Below are 19,757 nucleotides of genomic sequence, written 5' to 3'. Positions count from 1 at the left end.
GAAAAAAGAAACTAACATCCTCCGTTTCTGTCAAAATGACTGAACCTATCATCTCCAGCAAGAAGATCAGAACAGGGTTTCTACGGTTTTCCACCTCAGTAGAAATTTTTGTCAAGAAACTTATTTACATGTTCTCATATTTATGTATACATGAAGTACCCCCAACTGGCACAGAAATGATGAAGCAACAAGATTAAACATTTTACAGTAACCCCCGGAGAACTTGTGCATCGCAGTGCAAGTGTTTATATCACTGTTAGTTAAGTGCTTGAAGAACAACCCATCCCCAAACAGACTGTAAAATGTTAAAAAAAAAAAAATATGACGGTAAAGTGTAAGTCACGATGTATTGCATTCGTGATTCCTACGTGTCATTCCGTAGATAGCAGCCAGAACAATTTTGCAGAGTACAAGAAAAGTCGGTTGCCTCTTTTAATTGGATTAACACCGCGGATGAGTCAGACGAGAGAGGACGCATTTTACACCCTTAAAAAAGGATCACACAGAAAATCACAGAGATCGTAGATTCGCGGAGAACTCGATATCAGAAAGAAGCAGCCCGTTTGCTGTCTGCCCAGAGGCTATGTGGGCAGCTGAGGATTTTCAAAAGAAGATGAGAGAGGAGCTGTGTGCGTTTTTTTTCTTTCCACGGTTTCCCCTCGCGCTTTTATCTATTTATTTATTTTTTTCGCAGCCCGCTTTTCCGAACTGCGAGATTTTTTGGCTCGCCCCGACCGAAATGCGGCCTGTCTGCTACCTCTTCATTTAGCCGACGTCTCTTTGGGAGCGGAACCCTTTAGCCTTTGTTGTTGAGGCAGCCTGCGAGGGACAGGAGCTCCGGAACTCCGGAAGCTCCGCTTCCTGACGTGAGGGCGATTTTACAAAGCACGACCGCCTCACACACAGTGTCCAAACAAGCCCTCGAGCGATTAAGCAGCCTCATGGACGTGCACACCTGGAAAGCAGGTCTCAACTGAAGCTCAACTGAGTTCTGCAAACTTCGCTCACTAAAGAAACAAGCACCTCAGAACACCTGACCTGTACGGGCCTATCGGTTCGCACGGCATATCGTCTTATTGACCCGGAGAAAGGAAAAGTGAAGGGGCCCCGCTTAGAAGTTCTCAGACGAATTGCTGCAGTAGTACAGACTTATGATCTGTGTGGAGTGTGGAGATTTTTTTTTTTTAGTATTCTGAATTGGACAATCAGAAAAAGACATGCTTTGCTTTCATCGGGTGCGCTCTTCGCTGCCTTTTGAACTCCTTTTGTACAAGAGTCTGCATGTATGAATCCCATTTGAACGAGCGTGTGACATTCATAACGCAACTTAATTATAGACTTAAAAGCCATCTCTTCGTTATTCCTGACAGAACCCCTCTCAGCGCGGCTCTGGCAACACTTGTGCACTCAGACTTGGACTGAGAAAAGAATGGAATATTTTTTCTTTGTTCTAATGGAAAATTTTCAGAAGGTGCTTTGTAGACAGCTTCCTAAGCGCGACCCGTATTAAAGCCACTGGCCTTTTCATCCGACATTACATGGATAGGACAACTGGCACACCTCCTGTGTTACGTTTGAAGCAAAAATTGAAGTAAATACAAAGCTAAAGGCTGTGGGGTCGACTGGAAAAAATGTAAACAAAGGAATGAGGAAAACAAAGCGAGGCAAACATCAGCGGACTTTCACAGGGATTGAGAGAGCGCGCTTCCGACTGATGGAGCAGCCCTCTGCTAATTTCATTTCATCGTCTGTCAGTCAACACCCGGCAACAGGCTGAGGCAACGGGGGGGTGGGGGACGCTGCGCTGCAGGCGACGCTGGCTAATATAGCCGGGATGAGCCAGAGCAGAGCAGATGCACACAAATCTGCACATGGCGTGGCCTTAGACGAGATACCATTGCTCTGCGTGTGTGTGTGTGTGTGTGTGTGCGTGTGTGCGCGTGTGTGCGTGTGTGCGTGTGTGCGTGCATGCGTGTGTGTGCGTGTGTGAATATGGGTGCGTGTGTGTGCATGTGTGTGAGTAGGTGTGTGTGTGTGTGCACGTATAATCGTGTGTGCGTGTGTGTGTTTGTGTGTGTGTGTGTGCGTGCACGTGCGTGTGTGTATTCACCAGTTAAGCCATCTCATCTCATGTTCTCTTTGGACATGGGGATATGAAAGTACAGTGTGTGGCCTTTGGCATACATGCTGTTCAGGTGAACCAGTGAAACGTTCACGAGCCTGTCAGAGAAACAGTGACAGGCAGCTGGCTGGGCTGGTAGACGGGAGCAAAAAAAGAAGCTAAAGCTAAATTTAGCCCATCAGTCTTGGTGAGTCAACATCTTTCACAGCCGATAGGGGAACGGGGAGCATCTGTGGCCTGTGTGCTTTGTGTAGAGAGCAGCCGGTCTGGGGGGCAGCGAGTGGCGAGATGCGGGTTGGCTCTAAAGCAATGGGGGGGGGGGGGGGTGTATGACAGAGAGAAGAGGGAGGGGTGCATGTGGACTTGGGGGGGGAGGGACGGGGGGGGGTCTGAAAGGAGAAAGGAAGAGGAGAAAGGGAAGGAACGAAAGGAAGTAAATGAGGGAGCAGAGAACTGGCACGGGTGATAGAGTTTGGTATGAAGGGAGGAAGAGGGATCAGGGAAGGTGAGTGTTGGTATGAACGGAAGATGAGTGGGATGAGGGTAGGGATTGAAGGGAAGGTGGGAGGGGTGTGATACGGAGGGAGCGACGGAAACTTAGTATGGGTACGAAGGGAAGATGAGAGGGATGAAGGTTGGGTATGAAGAAAAGAAAGGGGGGTGAGTGTTGAAATGGAGCGAGGGAGGGACAGCGGGGGTGAGTGTTAAAATGGAGGGAGGGAGGGTGAGTGAGTGTTGAAAGGGAGGGAGGGAGTGTGAGTGTTGAAATGGAGGGAAGGAGGGAGGGAGGGAGGGAGGGTGAGTGAGTGAGTGTTGAAATGGAGGAAGGGAGGGAGGGTGAGTGTTGAAATGGACGGAGGGAGGGAGGGAGGGTGAATGTTGAAATGGAGGGAGGGAGGGACAGAGGGGGTGAGTGTTAAAATGGAGGGAGGGAGGGTGAGAGTTGAAATAGAGAGAAGGAGGGAGAGAGGGTGAGTGTTGAAATGGAGGAAGGGAGGGAGGGTGAGTGTTGAAATGGAGGGAGGGAGGGAGAGTGAGTGTTAAAATGAAGGGAGGGAGGGAGGGTGAGTGAGTGTTGAAAGGGAGGGAGGGAGGGAGGGTGAGTGTGGAAATGGAGGGAGGGAGGGTGAGTGAGTGTTGAAATGGAGGGAGGGAGGGAGGGAGGGAGGGTGAGTGTTGAAATGGAGGGAGGGAGGGTGAGTGAGTGTTGAAATGGAGGGAGGGAGGGAGGGAGGGAGGGTGAGTGTTGAAATGGAGGGAGGGAGGGAGGGTGAGTGTGGAAATGGAGGAAGGGAGGGAGGGTGAGTGTTGAAATGGACGGAGGGAGGGAGGGAGGGTGAGTGTTGAAATGGAGGGAGGGAGGGAGGGAGGGTGAGTGAGTGTTGAAATGGAGGGAGGGAGGGAGGGAGGGAGGGTGAGTGAGTGTTGAAATGGAGGGAGGGAGGGAGGGTGAGTGTTGAAATGGAGGGAGGGAGGGTGAGTGAGTGTTGAAATGGAGGGAGGGAGGGAGGGAGGGAGGGAGGGAGGGTGAGTGAGTGTTGAAATGGAGGGAGGGAGGGAGGGTGAGTGTTGAAATGGAGGGAGGGAGGGAGGGAGGGAGGGAGGGAGGGAGGGTGAGTGAGTGTTGAAAGGGTGGGAGGGAGGGTGAGTGAGTGTTGAAATGGAGGGAGGGAGGGAGGGAGGGAGGGAGGGTGAGTGAGTGTTGAAATGGAGGGAGGGAGGGAGAGTGAGTGTTGAAATGGAGGGAGGGAGGGAGGGTGAGTGTTGAAATGGAGGGAGGGAGGGTGAGTGAGTGTTGAAATGGAGGGAGGGAGGGAGGGAGGGAGGGTGAGTGTTGGCGCTGACCCTTACTGGCCCCATCAGGCCCTCTCAGGATGGTGCACTCCTCGATCTGGCCGAAGGCCTCGAACAGCCGCCGCACATCTTCCTCACTCTGCTGCTTTCCCAGCATGCCCACAAACAGCTTCCTGTCTTCTGGAGAGAACAGGAAGAAGAAAGAAAGAAAAAAGACGACAAACAATCAAATAGCTGAATGAGCCGCGCTCCTAAACTCTGAAGACCTCGCTATTTCCTTAGAATTCCGATAAAGTCAATTGTCTTATCCATCTAGTGTTCTGTTAACTATTTTCTCACACATGCTATTGTAAGAAAGCATTTTTCGGACATCACTATGTGATAACTGGTGTTTTTACAAGAAGTCAACATGTTTCAAAACTGATCTGTCTGCAATTGGGTTTTTGCCAACCATTCCTGCATCCCCCCATCCACTCAGTCATAGCCAGGCACAGAACCCTATTTCAAGATGAAGGGAGGGCTGGGAGGAAGGGGGGGGGGGTGTGTTATATGTGCCCAGAACAGACTGGAACTCTTGCCATCTTCTGCCAAAAACTCAGACATCTACAGAGTCAGGAGGAAGGATTTTTCTCATTAATTTCCCCGTCTGTTCGGGAATTAGTCAGAACATTCATCTTCTTTATTTTCTCCAACGTTATTCACTTCTGATTCCGCAAAGCTTTAGATTAAAATGGCTACCAGCAAAAAGAAAAAAAAACACCTTCAGAACTGATGTAAAGTGGCGTGAGGAGGGCGAGGGAGTTTATTAGAAACGACGCCGTTGATCTTTGCCGCGAGTCATTTGACTGTAGGCTCGGAGGAGGGGGGCGTGCTTCGCCTGGGTCTCGACAGATGTGACGCCTCCTGTACCTGCCAGACCCCATTAGACGCAGCTGTTCCGCCTGTCACTGCTAAAAACGATGGCCGGGATGGGGGGGGTGAGCCTCTTTCTCAAGGGATGGCGTTGGGTCCCCCATCCCGTAGGCCTTTCCGACTTTCCAGCCACGGTATCCTCCCCTCCCACTACTGTGGCGGTGGCAGTCCACAGGCCTTGTGCGCTGGCATGGCCACCACTGCCGCTGCTGCTGCCGCCGCGGAAAGGTACGGCCTTCCCTGAGCTGGAGGACTTCCAGCTCCTAGATGGTCGTTTAGTCACGCTTCACCTGTCAGGGCTGCGAATGAGCCAATTTCTCATCTTGTTCATTAGTGCTTATCTCCTCTTGTTATGGGTACCCGAGGGGCCCCCGTGGACGCTCGGAGGAGGAGCCGGTGTCACTCTGGAGGGGATCACGACTCCTCAGGGGTGTGCGGTGTGCGATGGGGTGGGGTGTGGAGTGCTGTGTCCACCAGAGAAAAGGCCAGACATAGCCCACTTCAGTGTAAAAGTGAAAACAAGCCAGCTACACTACATAGCCAAAAGTAAGTGGACACCTGACATCCTACATCCCATCCAAAATTATTGGCATTAATATGGAGTTAGTCTACCCTTTACTGCTAAAACAACCTCTACTCTTCTGGGAAGGTTTTATACTAGATTTTGAAGCATTGCTGCAGGGATTTGCATCCATTCAGCCAGAAGAGCATTAGTGAGGTCGGGCACTGATTGGGCAATTATGTCTGGCTCGCAGTTGGCTTTCCAATTGATCCCAAAAGTGTTGGATGGGGTTCAGGGCTCTCTGCAGGCCAGTCAGGCCCTGTTATCGACAAAACCATTTCCATATGGACCTCGCTGTGTGCCCGGGGGCATTGCCACGCTGAAACAGGAAAGGGCCTTCCTCAAACTGTTGGGGAAGCACAGAATCATCTAGAATGTCATTCCATGCTGCAGCATTGAGATTCTCCTTCACCGGAACTACGGAAAACCATGAAAAACAGCTGCAGACCAAGGGGGTGCCCTGATACTTTTGATCATATAGTGTATGGATATGTCAATCAGCTACTGCACTATGAGTCATGGGATTTATGCTCCTAAGCGTAAGCAAGAGCAAATCTAAAGTGAAATAAGGGAGATATCCCATATCTTCTGTCTCCCGTTACCCAAATGTTCTTCCGCTTCTTGTCTGGCGTTATTTGATCACCGAGCTTTAGCAGGTGAGTGTTTGGCTTTCATCCCCCGTTCAGCTGACTGGGACACGGACAGGGATGAAAGTTTCTTAATTTACTACCCCTGGCTTCACATCGCAATGGGTGCGGAAGCAGGTGCCAAGCAGAGTTCATCTTTTATTATTAACTAAAATGTATTCTTTCCGCGGCTATGCGATTTATTGCTTTTCCCTGCAGCGATATGAGACCAGGAAGCTCGATGCATCTGGGCCATCCTGGTTCCAACCTTAAATGAATCAAAGTGGTTTTTTTTATATTTATTTTGGATGTTATAGTATTTATGTCTCAATACCAGGCCTTTGTACAACTGCGGTGCATAAATTCAGAAAGCATATATCCTACCGCAGGAGCTCTGACGATAGCTCCACGTGCATCAATTAACTTGTCATCACTCGGATAAAGAGCTTTCGGGCGCGTCCGTAAAAACGGCACAACAAATGATATACAGTCAAGACTGGAAAAGAGTGAGAACGGTCCGTTGAGTATTTTTTTCTCCTCTCCCAGGAAAGACATTGTAAATTGAATTTGGAGCCACTGTCTTTTCATTTTTTGACCTCGGCACTACACCCAGCGCGCTCAATGCATCCCCAGAAAGCCCTGCGAAAACCGTACACATTGGCCAGGAGTATGGATTGCAATTAATTAGTCCACTTTGCACCTGTCTCCCAAGCCATGCTTATTGGATTTGTGCATTTTTTTCACTCTACAAATGGTCTCTCAGCCATTCGCGGACTTTAAAGTGCATTATGAATAAATGACTTCCAATGCACGCCGTGAATAGAGAGATGCTCAGTCTGGAGGTGGGGGCTGAAAGCGAGGAGAGAAATCGATGAATACTGAGTTAAAATAGAATCATGCATTTACATACGGAAGGAGTCAGGATGACATATGCGCCGGTGCTCCAATACCGAGGTATAGCGGCGGACGTTTGACGGGGCTGTGATGCAAAAGCCCAGAGACTGACCCCACCTGCATTCATCTTGCGACGGCCTATATGGGAAATGATCCTCCTCCCACCCTTTTCAAATGATTTGGTTCATTTCGGTGGAGCAGGTGACATCCCACCCTTCATCGATTTAGCTTATGCGATGTCACGTCAACTCAGTTCGACTACACGATGTCGGTAGTACAATAGTGCATCAGGTTTTGTAACTGTATACAGACGTGTGCCCTGCAGTGGGTGGCAGTAGTTAAAAACTATCTGAGATTTGTTGAGAGGGAAACGTAATGTGAAAAGAAACAAATAAACAAACAAAAAAATCTGGGAGAAATGATTTGTGGCTATGGCTTGCAACCGATGGGAAAATAAAAATATTTAATGCTAGCAAGTAACGAAAGTTAAATATCAAGTAGCCAATAGCTTTCTAACAACAGCTATTTTATTTTAATTTAGTGTTGTCCCTCAGTTTCATTTAATAAAATATATATTTTTAAATCTGCAGCATTTATTGAGTGTTTAAAGTGCCTTATAACTTCAAAATAAAGGAAAACAAATAGCATGATTAAAGCTGTGTGCACTGACATTTCCTATATTTTTGCCTGCTAGAGGTTCAGTGAGACAAGCTAGGTTTGTGAGGACGGTGTGTAATGTCAGACGTCAAAATTTTTGTAAAGCTGTTTAGAAACTGCTACTGGATGCATGACGGGATGTAACTATGACCTCGTTGGATGTCAAAATGGACCAACTTCATGCTCCGACACTTTCTTTTTCAGAATGCGCATATTTCCAAGCAGCTCATTTTCTGCTTGGCAGGCAAGATTTCTTTTATTTTTATTAGCTAGCTAGCCTGCTACATAGATGCAGTAGTAACCAATAGTGTCACGTTTACCCTACCAGTGGCGTAATTTCAGCAAAAAAAGTTGGGCAAAGTGGAGTCACATAAAGTCTAAATGGATTTTACAGTAGAGGACAATGCTATTAATGCAAAACATGCTTACTTCAATTACAGTCAAAATGGTAAACAATTAAGTTTACAGTCATACTGCTACAGATGATTTAAGGCAGGATTCAGGTTTTTTTAAATCTGTTGTCCCATTCAATTCAGTTGAAGAAAACATAAGTAGGTAGCCTAAATGCAACATTCAATCAGGAGGCAGTGGATAGGTCTCCAATAAACATATCCTAAAGACAAAATGCATACAAAATGGGCTATAGTATTTATGCCCCCCCCCCAAAAAAAAAACAAAAAACTATATTTAATTGACAAACCAATTTCAAATTGTACACTAACAAATACCCGATTACACTTTTTTCCTAATGGTTCACCTGCCACATAGTGGATTTGGATTAACTGCACAAAATAACAGTGCACGTATGATTTTTTCAGATGCTTTTTTTGGATGCATTCCTTTTTCCATTTAGACTGCTGAAATACCATCCTGCACATATTCTGAGAGGATGTAACTCGCCAGGAGTCACATCATTTGATAAGTGCTGTGTATGTGACAGTGAATTTTTAGAAAAATAGACCTGCTCCTGCTCCTGATAAAGATTATTCTATAATCTTTGATGCGATACGCTCAGGTCTTACATAAATAATACAGTGTGTTATAGATGTGGGGAGACACAAGCTATTTAATTCCAGTAGCTGGATGGAGTATCAACCAAGAACAAAAAATGTACTCATGATTGCATTAGAAAACTGCACTGACTCTGATTTTCCTAACTGTAAAGCATATCGGAACTCAACATGCAGGTATATCGACTGGCAAGCAGCATGGAAGCTAAGGACACAGTAAAATGTTAAGCGTCAAATCAACTCTTACTGAGTAAATATGGTCCCTATTGGACTCATACACTTCATGGCCAAAAGTATGCAAAGACCTGACATCCAACATCTCATCCAAAATCATGAGCATTAATATGGAGTTGGTACTCCCTTTGCTACAATAACAACCTCCACACTTCTATGAGGGCTTTATACAAGATGTTAGAGCATTGCTGCAGGGATTTTGCTTTTGCCATTCAGCCAGAAGAGCATTAGTGAGGTTGGGCACGGACGTTCTGAGCAACACCATATTTGTATGCACCTATCTGTGTGCCCGGGTGCATTGTCATGCTGAAAGGGCCTTCCCCAAACTGTTGGGGAAGCACAGAATTGTCTAGAATGTCATTGTATGCTGCAGCATTAAGATTTGCCTTCACTGGACCTAAGGGGCAGAGCCCAAAAATGTGAAAAACAGCTCCAGACCAATGGGTGTCCAGACACTTTTGGTCATATAGTGTATGTCCTCTGCTAGAGTTGAATTAACACTGGATATTTTACTGTGTAGAAAATAATGTGTCATGAACAAAGACAGCAAAGTATTTTTTTTTAAATCCCTCACTTAATATATCCATGCAGTCAACCAGGTTATTTTAAGATTTAAAAATGAATTAGAAATAAGCTGCGTGTTTTGCCTGAAGGCAGGAGAAACTATAATACATTTATGTTATGAATGTCCACGAATTAAAATATTTTGGGTAGACACTGAGCAGTTTTTTTTTTGATGCACTGGATGAAGAATTCAGTTTAGCAGCAAAAATATCATTATATGTGACAAAATACTAGATATAAAAGTAATATATTTGATAAACCTATTCTATACAGAAAATAGTATATACACAATTTAAATGGTCAGAAGATATCAACATCCTTAGTTTTCAAAATCGAATTAGAATATTACTTTAAGAAGTTGCAAAGTAAAATAAATGAAAAAGCAATGAGAGCTCTGCCTGTTTTTTCCTCTTTAAAGTGTGTGATGTTCATCCCGTATTGTTCTAATTCTACAGTACACTCTTGTTTATTGTATGTTTGAAGTCTTTTATATCTGTTATTTTTTCCCCACAAAAAGTGATGAATATCTTTGCAATAAGTAAATGCGTCTGTACGATATTTTGGCATTTAATAAACCTAAAAGTTGCGTATGTGTCAGACATAAGCCACTGTGACACCTGCGCTGCAGATGATCCAAGCGGACCGTAGAAATCTGATCGACTAGAGCGGTCGTTATCGCGTGGTTGTGTGAGGATACTCTGGCGAGTGAGATAGCCCATGCGCGTTAGTCTTACAACCACGCCCGCTCCTGAGCCCTCTGCCTCTCTTTCCGCCTCATATACCGGCTTTTGCATCTTGACGTTTGATATGTCTCGACGGAAGGCGGGGGCAATCATCTGGGAAATGAAGCGATGTCAGTCTCCAGCCATGTCCAGGCTGAAGCGGAGTGTAGATGGCCAGGTTTGTGAATGCAAATAAAGGCCGATAAAAAAAAGTTATCAAAACACTACTGACATCTGACAATTGCTTGTCTCGCTGAGCTTTTTCATTTCGGGACCCTGTGTATGAAAATTGAATTGATTTCGGGCAGAAGGCATATGCTGTCAAGATTGATGCCTCTCTCTTCCGGATTGAGTGCTACTCCTTATTCCTAGTTTTTTTTTGTTTCTTTCTTTTTTATTCAAGAAAATGATTGTGTTGTTGTGAACCACACATGCATGCACACACGCACACACACACATACACACACACACACACACACGCATACACACGCACGCATGCAAACACACACACACACACACACACACACACACACAGATGAACCAGTGAGCTGGCTACACTTCAAGTATTTCATCAACAGTAGTGCATTAGCTAGCTGTCCAGTGACATAACTAGTTAAAATGAACATTATGGTTATCAGTTCCTACTTGTAAATCCTTTGCACCCATGGAGGTTAATTGGCTAGCCTATTGGCTAGCCTGTTCTGACTCATAGTTTTGGCTTGACAGTTTACTTAAAAATGACATGTACATTTTGAATGAACTTTAACAAGAATACAAGTACAAAATGTGGTAATGTGGACAGAAATGTCACCTGTCTTCACAGGCATTCTCATTTTCATAAAATGTACAATGTGAATGTGGTCGCCCTAAGTAAAGATAACTTTATATAACATCAGAACCATCAGCGTGTTAAAGCTAGATTATCTGGGCCAGTGTTTTACTATTTTGCATCTGGTGGACATATTCGGACAGCATGTTAATGTATCATCAGCAGAGCCGCTGCATTCTTTCTCTAGACTATCGGACAGTGGACGTACGTTGTGCCACACAGTAAAATGTTCAGTGTTAAATCAACTCTGTTACAGAGTACATATGGTCCCTGTTGGACCATGTCATACCTCATTTCTGTCTTTGGTGACAGGTCAGGTGTGAGATTACAACACTGTTGATAAACTTGTCGTGCAGATGGTCTGTTTTTAAAATAATCATGTGAAATTATCACTTTTATTGTAGAGATCTTTTATTGATGTTGATCACTAACATGTATTATCGGTTTAATTTATTCATTTGTTGAAAGCTTTGTCTAATCCGCTTTAATAGCTCTAAAATTAAAAAATGTTGTGATAGTTGTCTTTAGATTTCAGAAATTCAAACAAAGCAAATTCAGCAGTCCGTTAAAAAAATTCCATTATATTTTGGTACATTATATTACTAAAATTGTTTATCCATTACAAAACTCAATTGTTTGCTCAACAAATTTTATATGTAGGATGGTTTGTGCTCAAACAACTGAGCTGAGATACTTCCTTTGAAAATAAAATACGTTGTTTATTATTAAAAAAACTTTATTAGTTTATTTCATAATACACTAAACTTGTATTGCCCTATGAGCAAGTGTCACACCTTTCATTTAACCTGCCCGACAGATTTTTCCAGACTCAAATCGATCCGCAATTCTCACATTCCCAGGGCTTGCAGAGCTGGTTCGAAAAGCTCAAGAAGCTCTTTAACAATAAAGGTTCCTTTTGAACAGGTTTTTATTGCTGAATCATTTTCCAGCATCAAATCATCGAGGTTGTGGTTCTGATAAGTCTCGTTTCAAAACCTCGAGCTCGCCACAGAGCTCTCTCGGAGTGGTGTTCGCAGCGCTGATCGATATAACGCCTTGTCGCGTGGTGATTAAGATACTGCCGCGGCCATTTCTTTTTAGCGCTGCGCTTACTTCTCATTGCTAATTTCTTAGCCGTATCCATTATCACTTTAGCTCATTAAGTAGTAAGTAAATACCGCAATTAAAATGCAAAGATTGGCCATATTGATGCTATCGGTGAAGATAATAATATTCGGATTTGCTATTTGAAATGCACTACCAGTGTTGTCGGCAGTGAAACTCTAAACTGAGCAATGATGGCCTCGCCTTCTCGCGTACTCGAACCTCTTTTTCCTCACGTTTTGGGACGTATCCATTCCTTACTGTAATCAGAGAGATTAAACAGGACTCGCGCTTAAGTAATTCAATTCCGCAGACACACATTCGGTTGTGGTGTCCTCAGCCTCAAACATGCGCGTTACAGTTTCCAGTAGAGCCCGCAGTTCTAAAGACTTCGTTGACTTTTGGAAGTTTTTTGGGGGGGGGTTTGCGACCGGGGGGCATACAGGGATCAGTCATTTGCATGTAAAGTAGAACGCGGTCCTCTACGGAGGCCGGGGCGCTGACAGACAGCCCTCCCGCGGTCCTTCCAGCTGAGCATTACCCAGCAGCGCCCCACCCCCCCCCCTCCACAGCACCCCCGCGCCTCCTACCTGCTGGGGCGGGGCGTGACAGCAGGCCGCAGAACAGCGTGGGGCCCCGTCAATCGCTAACCTTTCAACGGGGCCCTCGTTTCCGGCGGTTCGCGAAGGACAAACGTGGTCAAAAAGAGGTGGGAAGGTGGGTGGGAGTGGTGGGGGGGAGTTAGGGGGGCTGAGAAAAAGTTCTTCCGCGGAGGTTACAGAGACGAAGCCCCGGCAGATCCTTCGGGCCCCCGGCGGAGGGGGGAGGGACTCTTTGTTATCTGGCCTAATGAAAGGGAATGGGGTCTGCGTCCCGCCCGCCGTCTCTCCTCATCTGCCCGGTAATTGGACGCCTTCCATATTTTTCCAAGGCTCCGGCGGGAGGAGGGGGACGGAGAAAACAAACAGATTGTGCTTAGATAGCGGCCATCTCCAATCACAGATTATCTGGCCTGATCCTTCCTTCGCCGAAACACCGGCAGACAAGGTCAGAGGGAAGGGATTCCTGGTGGTAACGAGGGGCGAGAGAGAGAGAGAGAGACAGAGAGAGAGAGAGAGAGGGGATAGAGACAGAGATAGAGAGAGAGACAGAGAGAGAGGGGATAGAGGCAGAGATAGAAAGACAGAGAGAGAGAGATAGAGAGAGAGACAGAGAGAGAAAGAGAGAGAGAGGGGATAGAGACAGAGATAGAGAGAGAGACAGAGTGAGATGGGATAGAGGCAGAGATAGAAAGAGAGAGAGAGAGACAGAGAGAGAGAGACCAGGCAGCCTTCTGTTGCTTTATTAGATATTTGGTTGCCTGCCTCCTTCTCTATCCATCTCTCTCTCTCCAAGCTTTGATCCCTCCCTTTCTCTTTCTTCCACGCCTTTCTCCCTCCTTTCCCCCGGTTTATCTTTCTTTTCAGGCTGGGAGTTTGCTGTAACGCAGCCAAAGACATATGGTTTGCTCAGAGCCGGACGGTGGTATATATTGGCTTTAAGGTGCGTCTCTGAGGCCGGAGGCCATCCTGATAGTGTCTGGTTCGGTTAGGAAACAGCGGAGAGTGTCCGAACGCCTTCGAGATTGGATTTCAATTCCAAACAGAGATCGGGGTTTTTTCACGGTCTGATAACTTGTGCTCCTGTGAGTGACGAATTTAAACAAGTAGCACTCCATATTTTTTTGTATTTTTTTTTTGGCACCCTTGCCCAATATTTTCCTGTTAATTTCAGTGACCGCGGCACTCACCGAACGCCCCGTTTTAAAATCGCGATTACGTTTTAAGGAACAGAGTGAAGAGTCGTTTGATTGAATCGCCCTCCTTTAGATGAAAACAATCAAAAGCTGATTCACTCGACTAGGATGTCTCTGAGTCCCGCAGGATCTCCGGAACATTCCAGGGAACATTAAAAGCGTATGAGTCACTCCGTAGCATGGGTGTCAAACTGAATCCCTGAGGGGGCCCGCGGCGTCTGCGGGCTTTTTGTGTTTTCATTTAAATCAGCTGTCAATTAAGGCCTTCCAGAAAGAAGGCGCGGATTCCTCAGCCGATCGATGACGTAAACGAAGAGCTCGTGCCGAGAAGGACCCCCAAGAACCAGCAGACGCCGCGGCCCCTCCAGGACTGAGGTTCGACGCCCGCGCGCTACAGGATCGGGTTTTTTTCCTTTAGCGTTAGGCGGGGGGGGAAAAAAAAACACTCGAGCGTCGCGCGGCGGCGTCTGGTTGAAAGAGAGGCCGTCCCCAGCGCGGCGTGTGCCACCGCCGCGGTTTCTCTGCCGAGCTGACGCGTTCCCCGTCCTCCAGGGAGGACGTCTCCTCCCGGGAGAGGGAGCGGGGAGCTCCGCCGTGCGTCAGAACACGCGCTGACGGGCGCTAATGTCTGTGGAGGCACGCGCCCGCGAGACGCACGCGCGACGGGTAATCGGCGACGTCGCGCATTTTTTGAGGAATACGACACCGCCGAGGAGACGGGGGCGGTCCCTTGGCCGTCATACTTGTTCCTGGTTATGGTTCTACACTTTGTTGTACGTCGCTCTGGATAAGAGCGTCTGCCAAATGCCTGTAATGTAATGTAATGTAATGGCTGCGGGACCCTCCGCGCGTTCGCCGTTCACGCATTCAGACGGTGCCAAAAATCTGTCGGGCGTCGCCCGGGGCGGACCCCCCGGTGCCGCGTCGCTCGTTTCCGGTCCCGTCGTCGTCGTCGTCGGAGGCGGAGAGACGCCGCCCCGCGCCTTCCCCCCCCCCCTAACGATCCCGCGATGACGGACGCGCCGGCGCGAGCTCGCGCCCGCTTTGTTTTCCGCGGGGAGCGGGCGAGTAAATCTCATTACCGACTGTCGGCCGCGACAGGGCTTCATTTCCGCGCCCCCCCCCCGGTCTCCGGCTACCTGTTGCCGTTAACGCTCGATGGCTCTGTTCCGTCCTGTCCGCGCGGTCTTATTTCATTCACTGACCTGTCCCTTCCCCACCCCACCCCCCACCCCCCCACACACACCCCCCACCCCCCTCTGAAATACAGCATCTCTCTCACAGACCCCGCAGACTGCGGAGGAGCCCGAGTCTTGGGTCGGCCGCAGAGAAGCCTGTATTTCACCGGCTCCCTTGTAATTCTCCGTCCCCCGTCTCTCCCGTACAGAAAGAGTAGTAATTGATAGCGAGGGTCCATCCATCCTTCTCTCTTAAGCCCTCTGTCCAATTTATCTCCGCGAGACGCAGACTGGCTCCCACCCAAGCGTTGTCGGTCAGACTTTGCCTGTTTTTAGATGGCCATTAATTAAAGTGGCGCCGTGACAAAAATAGGATCTAAATGGGATTTGTGTGGCGAGGAAATGGGCTGCCTGAACCTAACCTGGCAGTGTAAATCACCCTTGGGCTTTGCTCCAGGGGAGAGAGGTGGAGAAGGGGACCGCTGTAGAAGAAACCCGGACGATATATTCCCCTTTAATTCCCTGCCCCGCGTTCCCAGATCTATATTCCATTTAATTCACGGAGCTGTTTTTTTTTGCACGACGAGAGTTATCGCGCGTTCCGTTCCGTCCGGGACCGCGCGCGGTCATAATTTCCCGCGTTATATTCCCGACGAAGTTTTCTCCCCGACGCACGGCACCGCTAAACTATCGAGGTATTCGCCGTGACCTGTGACGCGTCAGACAAAGCGCGACTTCCCAGTGTTAGAAACCGTGGTGAGAAAGGGGGACAGGGGGGGGGACGGGGGGGGTTTCCCAGAAGCTCGTTTGTGTAATTGGGGTGAGCCGGCGCTCCGGGCGTGGTCGGGAGCCGAGCGCACACGCGCCCGCCCGCCGCTCGCCTTTGAACCGGGGCGAACCGGAGACGACCGCGCTCCTCCTCCTCCTCCTCCTCCTCCTCCTTGCGCAGACGGCGGCGGGCTGGAGTCGACGCGAGCCGGGGCGACCTACATTAGCGGCCGCGCCGCGAATTGGGCCCGCGCGCCCCCTTCTGAGGCGGCGGCGTTAACGCGTGGTGAGGGGTGCGGAAAGACCAGAAGAAGGTTAATTACCTCCTCGTCCTTCGCTGTCGGCTGGCTTCACCTGGATAGGCCGGTTCATCTGAGGGGAGAGAGAGAGAGAGAGAGGGGAAAGACGGGGGTGAGCGCACGCTCTTCCACACGCACGCTCTTCCACACGCGCGCCGAACCCCCGGCAGGGGGAGGCGAAAAGCAGCGAGGGGCCGGGTTTCGCGAAACGTCTGATTTACCCGGGACGGGGGCCCGCGGAGACTCCCGCCTTCATTCACAGTTGAGCAGAATTTGCGGTTTTCAATGACAGGAGTCACGCTGGGTATCAGATGGCACCGAGTGACAAATACCATTACATCACCGGCTCCAAATCTCACACTAAGAGTTCCCTTAAGGCGGCCTCCTGCGTCCCCTGCCATGACATCACGCTTTCCGAGCCTCTAACTCAAGAGTCCCCCTTAAGGCGGCCTGTTCCCGAGCCTTCTTTGATTCTGGAACAATACCAAAACATCATGACCTCATTCCTGAAAGGCTGCCGATGTAGTGGACAGTACCCCCAGGATTTCAATTCCGAACCCCCGACCGAGACTCTAAAAGAACATTAAGCCTTCCTTTCAAAGGAGAGACTGCGGGGAAAAAAAAAAGGTAATGCGGTGTTGCTGAAAAGAGAGGGAGAAGAAATATGGAACGGAATCCCTAGACACCCCCTCCTTACATCTCTACATTACATTTACCGGCACATTAGGCAATTACTGTAGCAGATGCTCTGGTCCAGATTGACTTGCACGGCTCACGTTTTTATACACGTACAGTATATTTACACAGCTTTTGCTTAAGCAGTGCAAGTTGACTACCTTACTGAAGGGTACTACAATGGCCGACCTGGGACCCAAACCTGCAAACTCTGAGCTACAAGCCCAAAGCCTTATTACACCGCTGGCCCTCTGTCACAACCGTAAGCTCTCCAGGAGTGGATCCATCAGGATTTAGGCTGTCGAAAGGAGAACGGGGCGGTCGACGCAAGCCCAGACGTCAGCCGAACGCGGAACGCGAGACGGACGCGTGGGTGACGCGCTCGGGTGACGCGCCCCGAGCGACGCGCCGTGACACACACACACACACACACGCGTGCAGGCGCGCGCGTCCGTCAGACAGGGCTTAATCCCGCCTGACACGCGCGCCGAAAAAACACGCTCCCGCGAGGCCAGAGACACAGATGTGGCCCCGGCCTCGTGGGAGCGAAGCAAAAAACCGATGTTTGCCGAGGGGAACTACGCCTGCGTGCCGTGCTCAGAGCTAGAATAATAAAAAAAAGAACACATAACAAGCGTGCCTCAGTCTCGCCGGGCCTGAACACAGGGAGAGCTTCGCTGTGCTCGGGGGGATGTGTTCAAGTGATTCACGCCAACGAGAAAAGTTTGACAGAAGTGGCGTAGCGTAGCGCAGTAGTCGCTAAACGTCTGGACCCCGTTTGGTAATTGGACTGTTTCAGGTTTGAATCCCAGGTTTGAAAAGCTCTTTTGTGCACCTGAACAGCGCGGTGCGGCGCTTCTGTAAATATTAATTTGCATACATTAATAACACGTAAAAGGTGCTCTTTATTTAAATGACTCATACGCGCATTTGTAAAAACAAAACAAACAACAACAAAAAAAAAGCTTAGGGGCGTAGGGGGATTGTTTTCCAGACGCGAAAACAATACTGTAATGCAATAAACAAGTGTTCCGTCATAAGCAATAAAACCCCTGAATGAGGGGCAGTAGTGAATAGACTACAAAAACAGTAGCAACAATAACCGCTAACTGCAGCAATGTCTTCTTGCATGAAATTGAGTTTAGATACGTATGAAGGCAGTGTACATAGCCTTGTGCTCCATATTGACAGAGCATTTGGAAGTTGTGTGAAATGGTCAGCATGTGTATGGTGTGTGGCTGCCGGGGCTAAGAGGAGGGTGTGGGAGTGGGAAACGTGTGCACGACATGGTGGACTAGCATCGCGGTGGTCTAGTTGTGTTAAGGCAAGACTGGGGGGGGTGCGGGTGTGGGGGGGTGAGACATGCAGGGTGAGGTCATGCCCCCCCTCCAGCCCAGCGATCAGTCAGCCACCTGGTTGCCAGTGGAGGGAGGGGGCCCTATAGTAATCTCCAAACCAGTGCAGCAACAGGAATCATTAGACAACTCTTAATACACGGGGAAGTTGCCAGGCAACCAAGAACAGGAGGGCAGCTCCAGAACAAGCAGCATGTTGGATTCTAGGTCATTATCTTGTTGATGTTCCCGCTCTCTCTCTTTTTCTCTGTCGTTTTTTTTTCTTCTGTTTTATCTTTCTACGTCATTTACTTTCTGGGATTACAGAAAACCCTTTTTAAACAGTGACGCCCGCTCTCCTCTCTCCACTGCACCTTACCTCCTTTTTTTGTTGGCTCTTCACAAGTGTCTATTTAAATTCCCAGGTCCAGTCTATGCTTGGCATATCTCCTTGCCAAGGTTCTCTCTCTCTCTCTCTCAATTCAATTCAATTTCAATTTAAGTTGCTTTATTGGCATGAAATACAGACATATTTATTGCCAAAGCATACATATATAATATGTAAAATAAGAGTAATATTAAAATAATAATGATAAATGTAACAATATATACAAATAACAGCATATACAATAACAGCAACAGAAGTAAATCAATAAGTATGTACAATGTTTCTTTGGGGTGGGTGGTCACTCACTGTCCCTCAGGTTATGGCAGGCTGAAATGAACTGTGCTGCAATTGGGGCTGTTGATCCTTCCCCTAAAAGAATTGCACATTTTTCTTCTTTTGATTTGTAATTAAAATTATTTATAATTTGGGATAATTTTTCGAAATATTTTTTTCTAATTTGTAAATATTTTGTGCAAGTAAGGAGGAAGTGCATCTCTGTTTCTACCTCTCCTGTCTTACAGTGACCACATATTCGCTCTTCTTTTGGTACCCATGAGTTTTTGTATCTGCCTATTTCAATTGCAAGCGTGTGGTCACTGAGCCTGTACTTGGTCAGGATCCGTCTCTGCTTTGTATCTCTGACAGAGAAGAGATACTCTGCCTGTGTGTATTTTCTATTTAGGGCCCGATAACAATTCAGTTTATTTTGGGATTGTGTTTCTTTGTTCCAGTGGTCCAGATAGGAGTTTTTGATGTGTTTTATAATTTGGTTGACTCTAATGGGCTGTTGTGAAGCAGTGCTGGTCTGAAGCTGGTTTGCATTAGTATGTGTTAATGTTAGTCTAGAGAGGTTCAGAACCAGCTGACTGAGGGGATACTTTCCTGGGCTGAGCTCTTGGGTTTGGAGTGCCAAGAATTGTAAGGAGTCTGTTGGACTCATTTTTAGATGTTCAATAAAGTTTAATGCCCTTTTTTGAATTTGAATGAGAGTCGGAAATCTGCCTAATTCAGCCCTGCATGCATTGTTAGGGGCATTTCTATGTACTTTTAGTATGTTTTTACAGAATTCTGCATGCAGGGTTTCAGCTGGATGTTTCTCCCACTTGGTGTAGTCTTGCTGACTGAGTGGACCCCATATTTCGCTTCCATACAGCATGATAGGCTGAATGACACAGTCAAAGATTTTTAACCAGATTCTAATGGGAATATTTATTGTATGGAATCTCCTTTTAATTGCATAAAAAGCCCTGCGGGCTTTTTCTTTTAATGCATTCACTGCTAGGCCAAAGC

The 19,757-nt window shown here is 47.6% G+C and overlaps 1 protein-coding gene across 7 annotated transcripts in view; it reads right to left on the bottom strand.

Annotated features, from left to right (window-relative positions):
* The window catches only part of si:dkey-205h23.2 (CUGBP Elav-like family member 4), a 137,553-nt gene that overhangs the window by 37,570 nt on the left and 80,226 nt on the right, over window positions 1–19,757 (bottom strand). For 3 of the 7 annotated variants that reach the window (XR_004765268.1, XM_035417773.1, XM_035417779.1), the window contains exons 3-4: window positions 16,095–16,143; window positions 3,968–4,096 (exon numbers count right to left, since the gene is read on the bottom strand). Coding sequence is in view for 6 of the 7 variants with exons in the window: in XM_035417773.1 (XP_035273664.1) it covers window positions 3,968–4,096; window positions 16,095–16,143 (178 nt within the window). In the remaining variant the exon portion in view is untranslated. The remainder of the gene's footprint in view (window positions 1–3,967; window positions 4,097–16,094; window positions 16,144–19,757) is intronic. The other 4 variants (XM_035417775.1, XM_035417774.1, XM_035417776.1 and 1 more) reach the window with 4 other exon arrangements.

Source organism: Anguilla anguilla, chromosome 5 (assembly GCF_013347855.1).
Source record: "Anguilla anguilla isolate fAngAng1 chromosome 5, fAngAng1.pri, whole genome shotgun sequence".
Taxonomy (NCBI): Eukaryota; Metazoa; Chordata; class Actinopteri; order Anguilliformes; family Anguillidae; genus Anguilla; species Anguilla anguilla.
The sequence above is the reverse complement of the archived record's forward strand: the minus strand, read 5'-3'. Positions and strand labels throughout refer to the sequence as shown.